General features: G+C 45.0%; 1 protein-coding gene across 1 annotated transcript in view; it reads left to right on the plus strand.

Moving 5' to 3' along the window:
* Positions 1-21,502, plus strand: part of DUSP8 (dual specificity phosphatase 8) — an 85,353-nt gene that overhangs the window by 15,797 nt on the left and 48,054 nt on the right. Inside the window, exons 2-3 of the mRNA XM_028734445.2 lie at positions 4,149-4,554; positions 18,850-18,988. Coding sequence (XP_028590278.2) covers positions 4,324-4,554; positions 18,850-18,988 — 370 coding nt within the window. The 5' untranslated portion in view covers positions 4,149-4,323. The remainder of the gene's footprint in view (positions 1-4,148; positions 4,555-18,849; positions 18,989-21,502) is intronic.

Below are 21,502 nucleotides of genomic sequence, written 5' to 3' on the forward strand. Positions count from 1 at the left end.
CTTAATGTGGGCCTGCTTTTGACTCACTTCTTCACTAGGATGGTTTTTGCTGGCAATTGCTCCTGGGATGAGGAGTTCCTCTGGGGGTGCAACCCAACCCCTCTCAAGTTAACACTTTCCCCCTTATTTGGGGATGTGTGCATTTCCTGTGTCTTGTAACTCATGATTTCCACTTCCATTTTGCTTTCACTGCTTTTGTGCTTTTTTTGACGTGTGCTTTTTCTTTCTTTCTTGGGGCTGGCTTTGTATAGTCTTTTGCAGGTGAATGACCACATTCCCCTGGGAGAAAATAGTGAGGTTGGGGGAGGGCACATACAGGAGGCTCAAACAGAAAGTAGATGGGGGCAAGAACCAAAAATGGGCAGGAGCTCCCATCTCTCTGTCACCTCTCTCCATCCTTGTCTTTCCCCTTCGTTCATCCGCACCTCCCCTTTCACTCAATCTGTCCATCCCTTCACATTCCCCCCCCCATTTACATTCCTCCACACACCCTCCCTGTTTACATGCATCCTTCCTCTAACTAGGGAGAGAGAATTATCCAGAAATCACAGCACGTCTGACAAAAAACGCCTGCCTGCCTGCCCTTCTCTCCTTGCTGTGATCCAGTGGGGCAGGAGAGAGGAAGGGCAGGGGATTGCTGGAGGCAAGCAGGCACTTCTCCTAGCGTGAAAGCTCTGAGATCCACCCCCCCTCCTGCCCCCATGCTGGCCATCCTAAGAGAAACCTCCTCCATGTTCCATGCTTGCCTGCTTGCATCTCTCTCTCCTTTTCTCCTTGCAGCTGCAGCTTGATCACGGCTGGGGAAACAAGGGAGAAGAGAGCGTGGCAGGAATCGGGCACGGCCATGGGGCTGGAGGCTTGACCACAGAGTGCAGTGACTAGAGTGCCCTGTGGAAAGTTGCTCCAGACTGGCTGGGCTTTTCTGCCCTCGCCCAGGAGGGGCCTGCCTGCCTACCCGCAGTTGACTCCCTTTCCCTGTCTGTTCTTTAGTTCAGTTTGTACTTGTGCTGCTAGAGGACAGGAAGGGCAGAGGAGAGAGAAACAGGGTGGGGGTAGCGCAGGGCCAACCGGAAGCGGCTGGCAGACCTTACGGAAAGGGCCTTTGGGGGCCAGAGCTATGTCACAGGCCACCACAAACCTTTTTCATCAATGAAGGCAAGGTCAGAGCACAGACTGGCTCAGTTGCTATTCAACCCTCACATGGATTTATTTCTTCACTACAGTTAAGCATATGCAAGGCACCTGAAAACCGTGTTTCTTTGAGCAGCTGTGATAAAGTTTTGTTTTTAAATCTCTAGGTCCTCTTTTGAATTGTGTTTTGAAAGTCCTGGGCATTTGTCCTTCTTCATAGCCTTGAGAGCGGAAGGACTCCATTTGTTACCTTGTCCTCAATCTTTGGCCAGCCTTCTCTATTCGACCACTCCTCCGTTTCGTTCTGATCTCTCTCTTTCTCTCGTCCCTTTGTCGGTATTATCTCTGTCTCTTTAATGAGAGCCTCTTTGTCTATCTGCTTCAATTAATCTCCTGGTTGGAATTTGGAGAAATGGAGAGAAATGTGCGGCTAGCTTTCCCCCACCAGTGGAGAGAGATGGGTTAAAATCAGGAGAGGAATGTAGGGGGAGAAAGCCAATTAATTTGCATCCCTTCTGATTACCTTCAGTTCTGTAGCTCAGGTACAGCAGGGGACCCTCAGCAAAGCGGAAAGTGCATAATGAAGTGTGTCATAAGGGTAGCAGGAGCCTCTGTCTTCCCCCTCAGACCCTTCTTAATTAGGGCTGTTTCAGTTTTAAAAGCCTGCCCTGAAGTGCAAAAGAAAATCTAATTGTGGAACATGAGAGAGAGAGAGAGAGAGAGAGAGAGAGAGAGAGAGAATGAGAATGAGAATATATATACATACATATTGAACTGAACCTGATGGTGCAGAGGGGTTGTATGCCAGCCAACTGCCAAAGCAACTGCTGTAATTGGTATCTTTGGCCAAACCTACAGATAAATAATGAATACTGAGAATTGAGGCATGGGAAGAGATTTAAGCAGAAAGAGTTTGTTTTCTTGCCTTGGCTTCTAGTATAGTTTTCAATGTTTCTTCTACAAGGAAAAAATGAAGACAATACTATGAGCTACATGATTTAAGGATTACTGGGCCGTCGTCCCCTCGAATCAATGTACGCAGACAGAGTTTTCAATTCAGCATCTTCAGGCAGAGTAGACTGTGAGTAAATCAGAACAAAATCCTATGCATGTCTGCACAGGAATAAGCTCTATTAAATTCAGTGGGACTTACTCTTAAGCCTTAAGTCTGAGGTAAATATGGAAGGAGGAAGGTTCAAATGGGATCTATGCTGATTGGATTACAAACTGGGCCTGCAGTTTTTGTATTTGTTTTTTAAAAAAATAAATCTTAGGGAGCGTGTGAATTGATCAGAAATGTAAAGAAAGCAGAAAATGTGTTTTCTTCTCTTTTAATTTGTTGTTTAAATGATGAGCTGGAAATGGTTTACTTTTTGTGATGGTTTTCTAAATAATTGGCAAATTAAGCCACGCAAATTAAGTGGTTAGTTGCAACTTGCTAGGTTTAAGTTATAAGGGTGAATACAGATATTGATTTCTTTACAGAGAAATCTCACTATGAAGTGAGAAATTTCTGTATATCGCCTCTGTTTTATTCTCCCCCACCCCAGTATAACCTTTATTTGCAAAATAGGGGTACAAAATGGGGGTACAAAATAGGGGTAGTATTTCTTCCAGTGTAAACTTAAACAGTACGTCCCCCACCCTGTGGTTTTCATGACCTATGTCAATGACTTTCAGAGTTTCTACTAGCAGGGACCCCTTCCCAACAGTGAGTTGTCTGCTGAGAAACAATAGCACATTGCTCTCTAGTCCAGAGCATATGGTGGCCATGCCTGCTGGGTCTTGTACCTTTTGCATGTGAAATAATAGAGTGATCTAGAGCATATTGACTTGCAGCTACGTATTACAGGGTTTGATCCATAATGGTGAGCGTGCTTTCATTGGTAGCTTCACCATTACAAACCTTCTTTTTGAATGGCTCATGATGGGTTTAGAGAAGGGGAGATAATCTGTGGTCCTCCAGATGGTGCTGAACTACAGCTCCCAACATCCCTGATAATTGACTGCGCTACCTGGGAGTCATGGGAATTGGAGTACAATAGCATCTGGAAGGCCACAGGTTCCCTTTGGTATAGAGGAATCCCAGGCTCCCTGGAACATACTTTGAGAACCCTTCTTCTACACAGAACAGAGTGGGATTGAAGATCAGTGAAGCATCCAGAAAAGTTGAGGTCTTTTTTCTTTTTCTTTAGTTGTGAGTGATGTACAGATGATACACTGATGCTCAGCATCAAGGTCAAAAGCCCCAGGCTGTATCATTTCCAGGCTGCCATCTATAATTTCAGGGTTTTCTTTCTCTCTTTCTCTGGATGGCTGATCCATTAAACCATTCAATGCACTGTGGTGCCTGCTTTAAAAGGGACGGGGAACATATGGCTCTTCAGATGTTTTTTGACTCGCAGTTTCCATCATCGCCAGTCAACATGGCCAATGGTCAGGAATGATGGAAGCTGTAGTTCAGCAACATCTGGAGGAGCCACCTCTGTTATAGAACTCTATGTAGCTTTTGTCAAACCTGAGCTAGGTAAAGGTAAGGGTACCCCTGACCGTAAGGTCCAGTTGAGACGACTCTGGAGTTGCGCTCTAATCTTGCTCTATAGGCCGAGGGAGCCAGCATTTGTATGCAGACAGCTTCCGGGTCATGTGGCCAGAATGACTAAGCCACTTCTGACGAACCAGAGCAGCGCACGGAAACACTGTTTACCTTCCCGCTGGAGCGGTACTTATTTATCTACTTGCACTTGACGTGCTTTCGAACTGCTAGGTTGGCAGGAGCTGGGACAGAGCAACAGGAGCTCACCCCATTGCGGGGATTCAGACTGCCGACCTTGCGACCGGCAAGCCCTAGGCTCTGTGGTTTAGACCACAGTGCCAGCCGCGTCCCACCTAAATATGTCTAAGCTAGAGAAGAGCAAAATAGTACCAGTTTGGTATATGATACTTACAGCATCTGACTACATTTTCCACCTTTCTCTTTTCTCTGTCTGTCTGTCTGTCTCTGTACTTCTCAACAGGTTTGGCACAATGACTTGCTATACAGGGCCTTAGCAACGTGGCAAAATTTGGCTGTTTTCAAGCTGCCTCCCCCCTTCCCCCTGCCCCCTTCGCTTCTGGGAGATCTGAGCTGGCTTCCCCTGCCCTGGGCATTCCTTCCCTTCTCCCACTTGCTGCGGAAGGGACAAGTCTACCATGGCTGGGGACAGACTTCCACGCAAAGTGATGGATCCCAAGAAGCTTGCCAGCCTCTTGAGGAATGGGTCCGAAAGCATGCTGGTCATTGACAGCCGCTCCTTTGTGGAGTACAACTCGTGGCATGTCCTCAGCTCCGTCAACATCTGCTGCTCCAAGCTGGTCAAGAGAAGGCTTCAGCAAGACAAAGTATCCATCACAGAGCTCATCCAGCCAGCCTCCAATATCAAGGTACTTAAGCTTGGTGCCTTTGGTCACCCTTCAATCCTGCTGTGACTCAGTGCTCCTGTGTAGCCTCAAAGGGCAGTTGACATATGAAGCAATGCAATAAATGATCTGCTAATGCTGTTGTATTAAGTTGGGACTTAGGCTACATAGTGGTCCTATTAGAGACCTTTTCATTTACAAATATGCACCAGCCCAGGTTGCAGTTCAAAAGGAAGGCCAGTGCAGAACCAGCAAAGAGGAGCTTTTTAATCCTCTCCCCATGTGCTGTTTTTCTACTGAAAGTTGCCCCACACCAGATGCTTTTATCCTTATTGGAGAAATATGAGTATGAGTCAGAAAGGGTTAAGAAACTGCTCTCCTCCATTTCCAGTCTTCTGCTTCCATCATGGCTGCATAATTCCCAATTCCATTGTGGTAAAAAAACAACCACACACACACAAAATTCATACTCAAAGAGAATACTGGGATTACACAAAATGTGTAGTTCTGCCTTTAAACCAAAACTATTTTGGACATAGTGGGGACCAAATAGAGTTAACACAAGCATAGTATTAACTAACATATAAGGCTGCACAAACACTGAGAATGCTTTGCAGTTCTGATTGCTACATATATTCATTGGCAATGCAAAAGTGTTTTGAGATTGGTTCTACACAAGCTCTTTTCTCTGAAAGTACCTACTTTTTTTGCTTTGCTGTATAAAAATGAAACCAGAGCGGGGAATAAGAGAAAATATAATTAACCCCTCATCATAATAGAAAATTACAATAAGGAACAATGAAGAGAGGCTGTTCAAGGGGTGATTAGAGGGCTGTTCATCATTAATCCCCAGGATACTCAATGGTCAGCAATAAAACAGGCTGAACCTGCAAACAGGAAGTTTTTAATTAACATTGAAAAGAGACCTTTGCTGAATAGGGCTTACTATTAAGTAAACATTGTGAAAGGCTCTTGGCCGTGAAATCGCACATTGCCTGATAATATAGTGCTATTTAAGTGCTATGAGGAAACTCTTTTAAAATTTTGTTTCCAGAGGATCACTAAAAAAACACACCAAACTCACAGCATTACAAATATTTGTGTGTGGAAGAAACCTCACAGTGTCTGTAATACAGGCAGTGTTCCCTCTATTCATTCATCGAACCTAGTTCTGTGTCTCTCTGAACTCAGTTGCCTGATGCATAATCTATCCTCAAGAGCCGTGGGTTAGCAGGGATAATCCTTTGAAGTAGGATTTATGTCAATGAAAATAATTGCATGCAGAGCAAATTGTGTGCAGAAGAGAGGAAGGAGCAGCGTTGTGCTCCTGACGAGCCATCATTCTTGATCCTTTTTCCTTACAAAGGGCAGTGAATGACACAGAGGTGGTATAACTCTGAATGCCCATTTGGCACGGTGTGTCTTCTGTTTGCCAATGTTCTGAAGCAGGAGAGGTTAACTACTGGTGCCTCTTCTTTCTAGAACCTTGAGGGCAAGCAATTCAGCCTCATTATCTAAATTGTCGATCAGTTCCATCAACCTCCTTTCCCAGAGTCAACCTCTGCTCACATCTACTTTGCCTTTTTACTAACAAGTTTTGTTGTGCTATGCTCCTTGGGGCTGGCATGCAGCCTCCTTCACCTTGGGTGTGAAGGGCATAAGTGCCCAACACTAAGGTTTCCTTCGGATGTAATAGAGCACACCCAGAAGGGAACTGCCTATGTTCCCCATAAGGAACACCTGATTCCACAATCAGGTGTGCAGATATACCCTGTGAAATGAGGCATACGTTTCCCACTGAATATCCCCATGTTCATCGTAGCCAACCAGCCGCGTGGTCCAGTAGAAGAGCAGAATAGACTGAAGCAGACTGTGCAGCTGCACTATGAGATCTAAAAATAGGTGTAAGTGCAAGGCTTTGCCATGCTGCCCTATAGCAAAGGCAAGCTGGGATGCTTATTCATACAGCCGAGGAGGAGACAGGTGAAAGGGTAAAGGAAGGAAATTTTATAAAAATATGTGGTTTTGCTCCACCCAGGGAATTTAATCTCAATGGTGCTTACTCCCAAGGAAGTACAGTGGTACCTCAGGTTAAGTACTTAATTCGTTTCGGAGGTCTGTTCTTAACCTGAAACTGTTCTTAACCTGAAGCACCACTTTAGCTAATGGGGCCTCCTGCTGCTGCTGCGCCGCCGGAGCACGATTTCTGTTCTCATCCTGAAACAAAGTTCTTAACCCAAGGTACTATTTCTGGGTTAGCGGAGTCTGTAACCTGAAGCGTATGTAACCCGAGGTACCACTGTATACACACTTATGTGACAGCAAATCCCTCTGCATTCAGTAGGCTTTTCTCACAGGTAAGTGTGTATTGTATTGCAGGCTTCTGGTTGCCATCATCTTTTATATCGGTCATGCTTATTTGCCAATGGCATGTAGAAATTAAGCAGGTTAAGCTGCACGTCAGGCCAAAGAGCACAGCTAACAGCAACAACAAAGAGAGTCTGGCAACCCTTGTCAGGTATGCCTCGCTCTTTTTGACATGCTGGGTTTTAAATCCTTGCTACCAGCCTTACAAAACAGAAAAGCAAGGAGGCAAGCTTTTATCTCATGACGTATAGACCTTGTTGTCTCCCACACAGCCTGCTGCCCTTCTTCCGAAGAGCCCAGGTACAGTCTATTCAGTTCAGCAGCCATCCTTTCACAATAGACCCTCCCCTCCGGCTCTCTATTTGTGGGTAGCCCTCAGCAGCTGGATTGCTTTTTAGTGTTTGTTCTTGCTTTCCCTTCCCCCATTTTATTATTTTGTAGCAAAGAATGGTAATTCAAGCGATTAATCAAATGCTAGGCCCAGCTGGAGCCATCTGTGGAGTCCTCATAATCTCCCTCCTCCCCTTGCATGTGTGCACACGGCTCATTGCAATTGGCTAGCAGTGACATCACCCCTGCTTGGATGTGGGGAGCGTGGAGTGTGTGTGTGTGGGGGGGGGGGGGAATACTTCTTGCCTCCAGTCTGCTTTATTGACGCTTCAAGGGAAGGTTACAGAGAAAGGTTCCTGAATGGCTTTTTAAAGCACTACGAAGAACACTGAATAATATACAGCATTATCTCTTTTTGTTCTTAACTGCTTAGGGTGCTGTAGGGGCGGGGGGGGGGGTGTGTCTGTCACTGCTGCCGTGCTTAAAAGCTAAACGCAATTCTGAGAGAGCTTCTTGACCTAGAATAACTTGCTAGCTATTCCCAAATACTGTACAGGGAAATTGACTTGCCATCTGGTAACTGTTGCAAGGAGAGCAAGAAACGAGTTAAGGAGCTGCTCTCAAATGAGACAGCTCAGAAGGCATCTGCAGACATACCTGTATTCCATGATTCTGTATTCCGTGCAGGTACCACATAAGCATGGGCAGTGTCCTGAGAACCATAAAGGTAAAGATACCCCTGCCCGTACGGGCCAGTCTTGCCAGACTCTAGGGTTGTGCGCTCATCTCACTCTATAGGCCGGGGGCCAGCGCTGTCCGCAGACACTTCCGGGTCATGTGGCCAGCGTGACAAGCTGCATCTGGCGAGCCAGCACAGCACACGAAACGCCGTTTACCTTCCCGCTGGTAAGCGGTCCCTATTTATCTACTTGCACCCCAAGGTGCTTTCGAACTGCTAGGTTGGCAGGCGCTGGGACCGAACGATGGGAGCGCACCCCACCGCGGGGATTCGAACCGCCGACCATGCGATCGGCAAGTCCTAGGCACTGAGGTTTTACCCACAGCGCCACCCGCGTCCCTCCTGAGAACCATAGCTCTGCACTTAAAAAAACCCAAACCCCAGCCAAACCTACAACAGGTTTTGAGCTCTTTTGATTACACACGATAGGCTTTCAGTGTGCATGTGACCTGGTCAAAGGTATATTTTGAATTGGATTTTTAGTGATCATTGTAGAAAGGCAGAAAAAATGGTATGATAAGCCAAAGTTACACACATTTCTTCATTTAGATCCTTCATGCATGTTGAAGAACTGGTCTCTTTGGGAGCCAGATTTTGGGTTACATACGTGTAGAAGTTTGATCTTGCTTTTATTTTTTAGTGGAGGGTGGCCCAAGCACCCTGACAATTAGTTAGTGATTGTGGAATGAATGCAAGCTTCTTCTCTCCCTGCTCTCCAAAGGTGAAGAGTTGGAGTAGGGGGCCTGATTTAAATCAGGACCACTGTGCAAAACAACACCTCTCCTATACCTCATGCCAGTGCCCTGATTCAGATTGGGCCTCCCAAAGCTGCCATTTATTTTAAAAAATCCATTCACACAATTGCTAACTGTGTGATGGCTATCTCATTTATAGAGTTTGGCCCTAAATCTTCTCCCCAGAAATTATTTTTGCCAGTTAAAAATTTTAACTAGATGGTTTAAGAAAAAATAACTTGTTGAAAGGCATTATTTTTTTAATTTAAAAATATTTCTGTTTTTGCTTTATGGTTTTAAACTGCTGCAGTTTACAGGTTTTGATTTCATATAACTACTAAAATAGCAAATATGAATATCTATAGGGGAAAGAACTGGAGTTAAAATGCAACAACAGTAAAGGAACTTGGGGAAATTTTCATGGTGACTTTCACAGGAACAAAACATTTATTGATTCAAATGATGTAATCAAAAACTTGCACAGGTCTTTTGTATTCATCATGCTAGATTTCTCAGTGTAAATAATAGTACTGCATCTGTTGTATTGTTGATCATTGTGTGTAGATATGGATTTACAGTGCTTGATTCGTAGATAAATTCTGCAGCCTGGACAAACTATACCAATCTGAAAAAATTGCTTATTTTGCTTATTCTTGCATAATTTACTCTGCTTCAGAGACTCTTAGCCCTATCCTTTCTGAATCCTCTTTAAAGCTGTCTGGCAGTCATCATATCATGTGAGAGTGACTTCTACAAAGTAATTATACATCATATGAAAAAAAAATTCAATGGAATACGCACCATTGCTTTCAATGGGAGTAAGTCAAGATACCTGAAACCTGTACCTAAATTCCATTGTTTTCAACAAAAGGGCATTAACAAGAAGGTACATTAAAGATGTAAATCATGTAACAGCAGCAAGTTCCTAGCTCTAGATGTTTGGTGATCTGTTGAAAGTGGGGTGAGCAATTTTGCATGGTTGGTTTTTTGTTTTCACTAGATTTGGAGAAGAGGTGACAGCAAAGGAAGAATGCCTTGTGAGATTTTGGGTGCTAGTTAATTGTCTCTCTTGGGAAATGAGGCAATTCCAGGTGGAGATTTCTGCTATAGGATTTGTTTATTTTGTCACATTCCTGCGAATGGTGAATACATTGAGCTATCCATGTATGTTGTTCTTGCAATGAATCTCTGAGGTGGGTTAGGCTGAGAGTGGCAAGACTTACCAAGTGAACTTCATTCTTCAAGAGCTTGAGTAGGGATTTGAACCCAGGTCTCTCTAGTCCACATTATACATTACATCTGATTTAGGCACTGTATCCTTCTGTCAAGGACATAGCAACTCTGTCTAAAGGAAAGCAATCCTGGCCCTCTAACAACATATTGTTTGCATATTTGCTCTGAAATAAGCATCATTGTATTCAATGGGGTCTACTGACTTGTATGTCTGCATAGAATTATACAATTAATAAAACATATTATGTAGGACTCGGTATATAACCACACCACATTATTCACAGTAGTATGACCAGTTTTGAATCCCCGCAATGGGGTGAGCTCCCATTGCTCGGTCCCTGCTCCTGCCAACCTAGCAGTTCGAAAGCACGTCAAAGTGCAAGTAGATAAATAGGTACCGCTCCAGCAGGAAGGTAACTGGTGTTTCCGTGCACTGCTCTGGTTCGCCAGAAGCGGCTTAGTCATGCTGGCCACATGACCCAGAAGCTGTCTGCAGACAAACGCCGGCTCCCTCGTCCTATAGAGTGAGATAAGCGCCGCAACTCCGGAGTCATCTGTGACTGGACTTAACGGTCAGGGGTCCCTTTACCTTTACCTTTTTATGGCCAGTTTACTGTCAACTTACAGCCAGTGTTGTGTAGTGGTTAAAATAGGACTTGGGAGACCAGGGTTCAAGTTGTCACCTGGCCATGAAGCTCACTGGGTGACCTTGGGTCAGTCACTGTCTTTCAGCCTAGCCTACCTCACAGGGTTGTTGTGAGGAGAAACTAGGGGAGAATACCATGTATGCCACCTTGAGCCCCTTGAAGTAAAGATGGGATATAAATTTAAGTGACATAAATAAATAAACTTCACATGCACAGAACAGGATTCTGTGCCAAAGTGACCCAAGTTCAGTTGTAAAGAAAAAATTGAATTCTGCAGCAGCAATAAATTATGCATATCTAGCAAATTTGCATGCACTGCTTGTTTTCCATGTTCTGCTGCTTCTGGTCATGAGCATGGACTAGGAGCTGTGCAGGATGGCGAAGCTTTGCATAGCTTTGCATAGCTAGAAATGCTATGCAGCTACTCTCTGGCTCTTGCATCTCCTATGCTGGCCTCCTGAACCTGGCCATACCCTCACCTTCACCTTGCTGTTCACATACAGTGGCCAAAGATCAGAAAAGGGGAGCCTGCTCTACACACATAGGCACCCCACCCCCATGATCTAGAACCCTGTGCTATCAGGGTTCTAAGTCCACCAGGGAGCCCCCATGCACAGAGTAGGCCCCTTTCCTGAGACCTTACCCTCAGCGCATGGACAGCAGTCGGGGCATTCAGCCGGGATAGGGCGCAGAGTCAGAAGCATGGCCTTGATCTCCTTATGCAGCTGTAATCATGCAAGGGGTAAGTGCCCAAACAGAGCTTATATGTTGTCAAGATGCTTGTAATAAAGGACATTCGTAAATTATAGCTGTAAGCCTTTGGGGTTCTGGGACTAAGGGGCTTTAGTTGTTGTTAGAGGTAAGTTCAGAGGTAGCACAGAGAGAGAGAGAGAGAGAGAGAGAGAGAGAGAGAGAGAGAGAAGCAAATCCCTTTCAGGATGTTGATTATTGCACCCTTATCTTCTCAATTGCTCATGTAACAACTGCATGAAATACAACAAGTTCTTCTTTAGCTTTTTTTTTTTAAAAACCCCCCAATATTAATTGAACATGTGTTTGCTGTCCTTGTGGTCAGAGAGGAAAAACTTTGGAGGACTGCCAGTCCATTCATGAAGTTGCAACCTCTCCCTTTAACTTGCAGCCACTGAGTCAGTCCCTTGTGTGGCTTCTGGTGGGTCGATGGGAGCCTCCTTAAGCTTAGTTCAGGTGGTATTGAGTGAAGCATTGAGTCAGAAGAATCTGAGAGCAGGGCAGATCCCTACTACATGCCTCGATCACTCGCCTGCAACCCAGGGTCACTATTTTTGGGACAGTAAAAACCCCCAAACCAGTTACATTTAAATTGTGAGTTTTGGCCTTCTTTTGTAACCGGTGATGCTTCTTCAAATTCTCCTGAGATGAGAATGGACACGTGGAGGGCAGCAGTGTTGTGAATTACCCTCATGTTATTATGTGGGGTCTTTTTGTTTCTAATGGGGGAGGGGGGCAGGGGGTGAGTGGAGCTGCTGCTGAGTAGCAGATGGCAGGAAGGGTGACATCATAGGCACAATTGTCCTACCCCATTATTCTTCCTGACAAGCTCCTGCCCTCCTTTTTGGTTTCCTGCTGACAGAATTTGAAATTGTGTGTGTGTGTGCTGGGAGGCAGCCAGAGGTCCTCCCAAATTCCTCCCTTTTGGGTAAATTATGTTTATCTAGTACTAGTAGTATTTTATTATCGCTTCCAAAACAGTCAGGTACTGACCATAAAGACAGGCCCTCCTCCCAATTTGCAACTGTAGGGAATGGAAAGAGTAAGAGGAGATCAGTATGGCCTATATAATTTGGGTTGGTATGTGAGACAGGAAGGTTATGTTTTTACACATGCGTGCAGGCCAGACGTGGACATGCTTTCCCAGGATCAGGTTCCTGTGAGTTCATTGTGACTTACTTGAGATTTAGGATTGCAGCCTTGGACTTGTCAGCTCCAGGCTCTACAAGGTCTCCTGTTTCTTTATGGTTTAAGAGAAGGAAGATAATGTGCTGTGTGTTGTCCCACCTCCCGGCAATTGGCATTCCAGTAATGTGATGGGGAAAATGCATTGGGAAAATATGCCCTTCCCTATAGCCAAGGCTGGCATGAAGACTATGCAATCCGTTGCTCATTCCAAGGCCTCTGCAGTGTGCCTGGCACTAGCTTCTGGCCCTGGTATTGCCCCTCCTTGCTATGGCTAACTTTTCACCTTCCCTCTCTGACTGAGCAGGTTGGGACAGGATTAGGAGCAGCATCCTCTGCCTACCTCACCCTCCGGACCAATATGCAGGTTGAGCCCACAGAAGGAGGGCAAGTGATTGGGGCATTCACTTCTTCTTTGGTGATCATTCGTAGAGGCGGTCCCATTCAAGCAGATGGCTTGCTAAGGCCATTTTGCCCAACTACCCCTCCATACACACAGTAACAATACAGGAGACTTCTCTAGTTTTGAATGTCACTCTTAGTCTGTGTCCCTTGCTACTGGGTTGGCAAATTTGCATGATCACATGTGTGGGCTGAGATCCGTTTCCTTCATTAGCAACACTAAAGGGGGGGTAGGATCCTTTTATTGTAGCAAACCAGTTTATACTTAGGGATTGATTTGTTACTCTGCAGCTTGAAACACACTTGATGTGGAAGGTGATTTCCATGGCATTTATATTTTCATGCAAATGTGCTTAGGATCGCAACCTTTTGAATGAGGAAGAATCAAGGGGGCTCTTGAGTTAAGAAATGTTGCACATCGCTGCAGTTAAGCTTGATTATTTGATTGCAGGCTTTGCTTTGATGCTACGGGCTCATTCAGCCGATGATGCAGCATTGTATAACCCAGGTATAAGTTTGTTTAGAAGCTCATCCCTTTCTCATGCCTCTTCTGTCATTCTCACAAGTCGGGACGAGGTAGTAGGTGATGAAGCCTGAGCTGGAGACAAGGTAGAAGGCTTTGGTTATGACAAGTGGAAACTGCATAGGTCTGGTCAGGGAAGCATTCTGGGGGCAAAGAAATGAAGAAATGGTTTGGGAACCCTGTGCAAGCAGGCACTAACAGTTGAGGCTTTTAAACATAGATCCATGTCAGCCGTCACTCAACACTTTTATAGTTGAAGGAAACGCAATCCCGTTTAGCCAAAATGTATTTGAAACATCCACACCCCTTCCCGCTATTCCCCAGTTCTGAACTCAGTCCAGGCAATACCATGTTTACTCGATGTGGCTTGCTTCTGTGCTGCCAGTGCTTGTCTGGGATTTCTATTGCCTGAAACCTTATAACTTTAATAAGATATAAACCGTGTCGCATCCATCTGCCGTTGCTCAGCAACCCGTCAGTAATGCCCAAAACAAAGCTCCCCATGTGGAAGGAACACTAAATCCTACTGTGGGATAATTCTGCTTCCAAAGCTGTTGTTTCCTTCGCTGCTAACAGCCCTGTCCTGGTAGCGAATCCTCCCACCTGTGGCAGCAGTGCACACTGCGCATGAGTGACTCTCCTGTCACCTTTGCCCCTGTGGCCAGGGCTGGAGGGATTACTTTGCTTGCCATGCTAGATGTGCTTAGGTTATGTCACAAGAATAAATGTCTGCTGTTATTTTTAAAAATCGCAGGGCACTTGTATTCACATCCTGCAATTTTCCAATACAAGCCAGGAAATACACTGTTGTTGTTCTTTGTTTGTTTGTATTTTAAGTCAGAAAGGCCAATGAAGTGTATCCTTTGGTGCTTCTCAGCTAGATCAATAACTCAATTTCTCAGTATTCCTCTCAGGTGCAAAATGATCGTTGCAACACTGCATGTCACATGCATTTTCTTAGCAGGTTATTCATGCTGAAGCTTTGGAATTGGTGTTAATGTGCGTGTTGCAGGGGAAATTAAAATAGGAATGGGCCACTCAGTATCTTTTGGATTCTGATCACAGGGTTTCGGAATATGTACTAGGGAAAATGGCAGGCAGTGAGTATAAAAGATGTGGCGTGAGTATATATGTGTGAAGGTGCAGGTGAAGGCAGGATCAGCCAAAGAACCAGGCTCCCTTCTTCTGAGAACCTCTCCATTAGAGCATAAAAATTGGAATTCTCTCCCTCTCCTTTTCCAGCCGTAATGTCCCACAGTCCTTCTGCTGCTTAACTCCCACCCCTCTTGAGTTTCAGATACTACAGACAAAACCAAATATCCATTTCCACTGGAAATATTTAGTGAGGCATGACATGCTTGGCATTTATTTATGCTACTCTCTTATAGTGGTTTGTTTTGACAGTCATAATTGAGGGCTAAATTAGCATCAATAGCATCCCTCAAGTTTCCTGCTGGCAGCCAGACACGAGTCAATCAGCAAGGGATGTGTTGAAAGTTGCCAGGCAACTACACATGGTTAAACAGGTCCAGTGAACTCAAAACAACTTGGAATAGAATCTGTTTTCTCTGTGGATTTGCAAGTTGGTTTTGCACACTCTTCTATGTCCAGAGGAAGGTGCGTGGGATGTAGCTTTTTGTTCATCTTGTTTAGGCTTGCATGAGCTTCTCAGCTGGCTAACATAGAATCGTAGACTTGGAAGGTTCCCCAAGGGCCATCTAGTTCAACCCCCTGCTATGCAGGAATCTCAACTAGATTGTACATGACAGATGGCCACCCAACCTCTGCTTCAAAACCTCCAAGGAAGGAGACTGCAATTAAACAAAAATCTGATGTGACCTTCCCTAGCTTTTTGAGGATGCAGTCTCTTGTTCCCCACCCCAGATTTGTTAGTATAAAGGGAGAAATGTGAGAGATTGGTGTGGCATAAAAAGGGTCAGCCATAAGGGCTCCATAGGCTGCATCTAACTGTGTTAAACCAGACCTAGTGATATTAATGGATCTAATATAGCCATGTCCATCCATTTAGTGGGCATCCTTGTAGTACTCTCACAAAAGTGGTCTCGTATAGGGACGGGTGGTACGGTTCCCATGGCAATTGCACACCTGACGTGCACTGCATGGCTGGACTCTTTCTGCCATCTGGGCTAGTGGTAGTCTGCATGGGCACTGACATGCCAGACACTTGAAAACCAGTTGTGCACAGAAGCAGCATTAGCTTCTATCCACAGATAGGTTTTCTTATTTTCATGCATCTAATTAACTAGGCCAGTGCAAAGGAATTTGAAGGTAAAAAGGAAGTGAAAGGAAATTTGGAGTTATTAGCATTACAGCAAGCCCTAAAAGCTGCAGTCAGAAGTCTCTCCCATCCTGACCCAGAGATGCCAGAAATAGAGCCAAGAAACTTCTGCAAATAAACTAGATGCTCTATCACTGAGCCATGACACTTCCCCATATTGGGACTGTATGTTTCCCCACCTTTTTTTGCTAATAGCAGCTCTGGAAAGGGTTAGGATAGAAGCTGTGGGGATGGGGGAGAGAAAGGGTTAGGGACCCCCCCCCCCTGCTTTGCACACAAGTTCTACGGTTTTATAAAAAGAAATTTACTGATGCAATCACCGATTGGCTTCATGTCTATTTGAGTGCATAGGCTTGTGCCAGAGATTTAGTAACTCCCTCTCCTCAGGGCCTGAGTTAGGAATCTGAAGCAAAGAATTCTCAGAGTTCTCAGCAAACTACAATTCCCAGCATTCTTTAGGAGAAGGTATGTGCTTTTGGTTTTGTTACCAGGGCATGTATGCTATCCACAGCTCTTCCTCGGTCTGATACACTGAACAGCGGGGTGGCTGCATATGAAAGCGAACTTGATTTTAAGTGTCTTTCAAAGCTGACCAAACACATACTCAGAGACTATCTGGAATGTAATGGAAAGAGCTGTTTAGTCCTTTCCCCCATTTGGCTAGCGCCCTCTCTCTTTCTATCCGTCCGTCTGTCTGTCTGTCTCTCTGGCTTTGCTTCACCACAGCTGCTGTTCTCTGACAGCAGAATGATAGATGTGCTTTGCGCCAGAGGGAGGAAGGCCGCCAGCTCAGAAGGCCGGCGTATGCCACCCATCAGCCTATTCAGTGGATGCACTGAGCCGTGGCACTGTGAGGATTTTATCGGCCTTTAATGCATTAACCTTTCATTAGGCACGGCAGCCCCTGACTGTGCCTCGCACTCTCCGCCTCTGCTCCTGCCATGGCCCTAGGTATGCCACGGAGGCTTGTCATCGGAGGGAAACCCCTTTTGTCCCTACTCAGGGATCAAATGATACATTCTCGCAAACCCGGTGAACCTCATGCCTTCTTTTCTGCACATGCGCAAAGTTCCGGACTTGGGTCTGCTTACTTGTGCTGGTGTAGAGAAAATCGTTTACCTTCCCACCGCAGCTCCCTCGGCCTGAAACAAGATGAGTGCCGCACCCCATAGACGCCTTTGAATGGACTTAATTGTCCAGCGGCCCTTCACCCTTTTTTTTTTTTTACTTTATCTTAGAGAAAATTGTGCTAGAGAAATCGTCCTCCGACCTTCTTCTCTGCTCTAATCTGCACGCACCCCCACCCCCACATGGCATTTTGTGCCATGGAGAAATCCTGTTAGAATCTGAGAGAATACAACTGATTGCAGGCCAGATGGCAAAGAACAGCTTATTCTGATTCTGGGAATGGGAGTAGATGTGTTTCCTGCAGCCTTTGCTAACCTAGTGCCCTCCAGATGTTTTGTACTGTGACTCCCAGCCAGCACGGCCATTGGGAGTTGCAGTCAAAACACCTGGATGGAACCAGGTTGGCAAAGGCTGCCTTAGGAGGTGTGTGCTTTCTGCCCTTGTTCTGAAAGGGGGCTTAGCTTAGCTGATGAAGGCTGAGGTCTAACCCTAGCCCCCTTTTAAGGGCACCCACAAACACTTGATTCCCCCTGCTTCCTGACAACTCCCACCCAATTCATCAGAAACAATACCACTGCTATTGGGGTGGATGGTTAGGAAATGGGTGGTACAGGATGGAAGTATGAAAATGTGGGGTGAAGAGAAAGAGTACGCATTTCCACCCTGGTTGTCCAGCTTTAATTTCTGTGTTTGGGTGGGTGGAGTTAGCATAGTGGCTTTGACCTCTCCCCCCCCCCAAAAAAAAAACCCCACTGTCGAGAGGAAGCCTCTTTTCATGCTTTGTCTGAAACATATGCAATGGGACTTTGCACGTCTGCTTTGCAGAGAGAGAAGTGTGAGCTCCACACAGATCTGTAATTACTGTATCTCCCCACAGATGCAGTGTGCAGATTCCCACTTCACACCTTCCTAGGAAGTGTGAAAGAAAGCGGGGGTCATTTGTACTTCGTCTGCTCCTGCTTATTGCTAACATCTGTAGTAGTCCTCAGTCTTGTGGTAGTGGTTGTGTTCTTCATAGCGGATGTATCCCTACCCATAATTATTTCCCTGTCCTCGTCTATCAAATGGCTCCTATTCCTTTAAAAAACAAAACAAAACAACCTCTGCTTTTTCTTCCTTCCCTGAAATTTCCTCCAGAGCACGTATATGACACCACTTCTCCTCTTCTTCTGTGAGGCTGCTGGCTTAGCCCAGCTTCCTCCAACCTTCAAAGTACCCATTAGCCATTAGTCCTTGTCTCGTTTGGAAACTAGTAACCGAAATGAATGCATATTCTTCTGCTGTGAGCTGCCTCCATTTTCTTACCCTCCTTTTTTGTCTCCTCTGTTGTCAAATTTTGGTTTATAAGCTTCTGAGCAGGGATCTGACTTTCATTTTGCAAAGCAGCGCACACATTTTAGTGTTGCTTTGTAAATAATCGCTCAATGCATGGGATGCTAATAGCACAGAGACAGGGGTGGTTGATGACAAATTGGCTGAGTTAGTACTTCTGCTATAAACATCCATTATCATTTGTGTTATTTGTTCTGCGAAGGTGCTGAGAGGACCTCTTCTCCCTCTCCTGGCCTCCACAAACTTCAGATAACTGAGCACTGCACTGTACTGTACAGTTCCTGAATATAATTTGTGCATTTTCGGAGCTGTGTTACCTGCTACGTTCTGGCATGGCTTGACCACCCTTTGCTAGCATAGGTGGATAACAGAGTTTCTGTATTTTACATATGCCAGAATAATAAACTCTGTTAACTCTTTCTGCAACCACTAACAACAGCTTTCTCACATGAGTCCTGCTCTCTCCTGCTTTCCTTCAAAGCATTTATAAATGAAGAGAGATCATACGAAGGAGTGGGGCAAACCATTGTCCCCCTGGGTGGGGACAGTAAAGAGATCCACTCAGTTTTTCTTTGTTTTGAAAGCTGTAGCAATTTAACATTTATGGGTTATGGAATAACGTTTGTCTTCTTGTGGCACTTCTCTTGCAGGTAGAAGCAGAAGACCACCAAGATGTGGTGGTCTATGACCAGAGCACACGGGATGCCAATGGACTGGCGTCTGACAGTTTTCTCTCCATCCTCCTAGGCAAGCTGGACAGCTGCTTCCACAATGTCTCCATCCTCACAGGTAGGAATTGGTGGCAGCCATAGTGAAAGGCCAAGATTTTGCCTGTTAAGTGTATGGGAAAGAAGCACTTCAGAGGACAAAAAACGGCGGTAGAAAGCCACAGACTACTCTGTCTTGCCATTTAGTGTTCTTTCCATGTGATTTATGTTGGACACAAGCCCCAGATGTGATGTTTGCTGTAACTAATAGAGCTGCATTGGTGGACCGAGGGTGGAATAGCTGCCCCCTCCATCTCTTGTGTCACTCCTGAATTTAATTGCACAGCTACTAAGAAGGGAACTTTACCAAGGGGTTGGATGATGTGTCATGGCATCAAGATGGATGCTAGAGTGTGAGAGAGGAATCAATGGTAAGCCTTTATTGCAATACCTTTCTAGGTCTCGAGTACCTTGTGGTCTAAATAGCAACCTGTATTCCTGAAAGTGCTTTACTGCAGCCATGTCACAGTTTTGTTTTGTTTTTGTTTTGTAAACCCTCCTCTTCGGGAACAGTAACATTATCTGAAGTGGAATGTGCATGCTGATATAATTTTGGGAAGGGAGCTTGTGACCCTAAATGTTGCTGGACTATAAATCCCACCATTGGCCATGCTGGCTGAGGCCTTAAATGGCTCAGGACCACAATACCTCAAGGACCGCCTCTTTCCACATGAACCTACCTGGACCCTGAGATCATCTTCTGAGGCCCTCCTTCATGTGCCTCCTCCTTGAGAGGTCCAGAGGGTGGCAACACGAGAACGGGCCTTCTCTGCAGTGGCTCCCCATCTGTGGAATGCTCTTTCCAGGAAAGTTCGCCTGGCGCCTTCATTATACACCTTTAGGTGCCAGGCAAAAACATTCTTTTTTAACCAGGCCTTTGGTTGATTGTATTTATATCCTATGCCCTTTTGAAATGTGTTTTTTTTGGGGGGGCACTATTGGGTTGTTGTTTTTATTTTTATTAGGTATTTTGTGGTTTTATATCTTGATTTTATTCTGTGAATTGCCCTGAGACCCCAGGGTATAGGGTGGTATAATAATAATAATAATAATAATAATAATAATAATAATAATAATAATAATAATATAATGGGAGTCAGTCCAACAACATCTACAGGACCACATTCTTCCCACTCCTATGCTACTAGATACCTTGACTGCCTTGAGCTAGGATTCAGCTAGGATTCAAGAACTTTCAGACCCATGGAAGGGACTTTAAAGTGACCATTCTGCCTGATGCCTGATGCGGCTGCCTGATGATGCCACTGAGCTTAAAGTATCAGATCGAGAAAATAGACCGTGTTCCTACAAAACTCAAGCACTCATATGATTGTACCTTCTAGGGCTTCTTAGCCATATACCTTTATTCCCAAGTTCTAGTTGCCTTGCTTAACTCTGTTAAGCTATTGTGTGAGAGCAAGATTCATGGACTTCTCATTTGCCCTCTTTTCATTGGACAGGAATTGATGTTAAATATGGATATGTGTTGTGGACTCAGTTAGGGACTCTAAGGATACGGTTTGTTCCATATATTAAGATTATCTTGTGATTTTTATTCAGTTGCTAATTGTTATGACCCTTTGGAGTTTTGTAATCTGTTCCTCTACTTAGAGATGTAACGTATCCAGGAATATAAAAGCCTAGAGAGAAAAATGTTTTTGGAGGTGAGGGGAATGGAAATTGAGGGAGGGGGAAATAATGGAAATATACAGCATTTTTATCCAACCAAGCTTAAGTTAGGAACGTGAAATCCATTATGTATAATGTAGGTAGCAGGGAAAAGCGTGGTGTTTGGCATTTTTATGGAATGTGAAAATATAAGTTCTTAATTTTAATTCAAGCAATAAATAGAAATATTCTGCTTCTGTGAGCTTTTACACCCTAATGTGCCTGAAGAATTGTCTGCTACAAAATGTTGCAATGGTCGCGATGTAAATAGCTTTACAGGGGTATAAGTCAAAGGCATAAGAGCATAGGCCCATCAATGGCTAGTAGTCATGGTGGCTAGATAGAACCTCGCATGTTCAGATGCAGTGCACCTTTGAATATTGGGGAACACCATTGGAAGAGAAGGCTGCCTGATTTTGGCCATGGACTGGTTGGATAATATGTTCTGAAGGAAGCAGGAGTAACTATAGACACCTATTCCACTGGCCTGTTCCACTTAGCATGGAAAAGTTCTGTATGCTGTGCTGGGGGTGGGCAGAAGGATTGCTGCATCGATGCTCTACAAATCCCATTTTGCCCAGTAGAGGGGAGTGTTGCACATCTGCAGGAATCAGCCTGAGCCAGTCTGTGGCAGCGAGCCCAGGCTTACTGAACATGAGCGCATTGTCATGCCACTGCAAAGCTTTCTTCTTTCTGTGCCTTTCCCTCTTACCTGTGCCATAACTGCTGGCATAGACCTTGCATCTTGGCTCTTGTTTGGCATCATTTCCATGAAACTAGTAACCAACAGGGTTTGTAGAACTGGACAATCAAAGTAGAAAAGTAGGTAGGATTTCAGGGAGTCAACAAATCTTCCCCGCTAACCTTG

This window comes from Podarcis muralis, chromosome 1 (assembly GCF_964188315.1).
Source record: "Podarcis muralis chromosome 1, rPodMur119.hap1.1, whole genome shotgun sequence".
In the NCBI taxonomy this organism is placed as follows: domain Eukaryota; kingdom Metazoa; phylum Chordata; class Lepidosauria; order Squamata; family Lacertidae; genus Podarcis; species Podarcis muralis.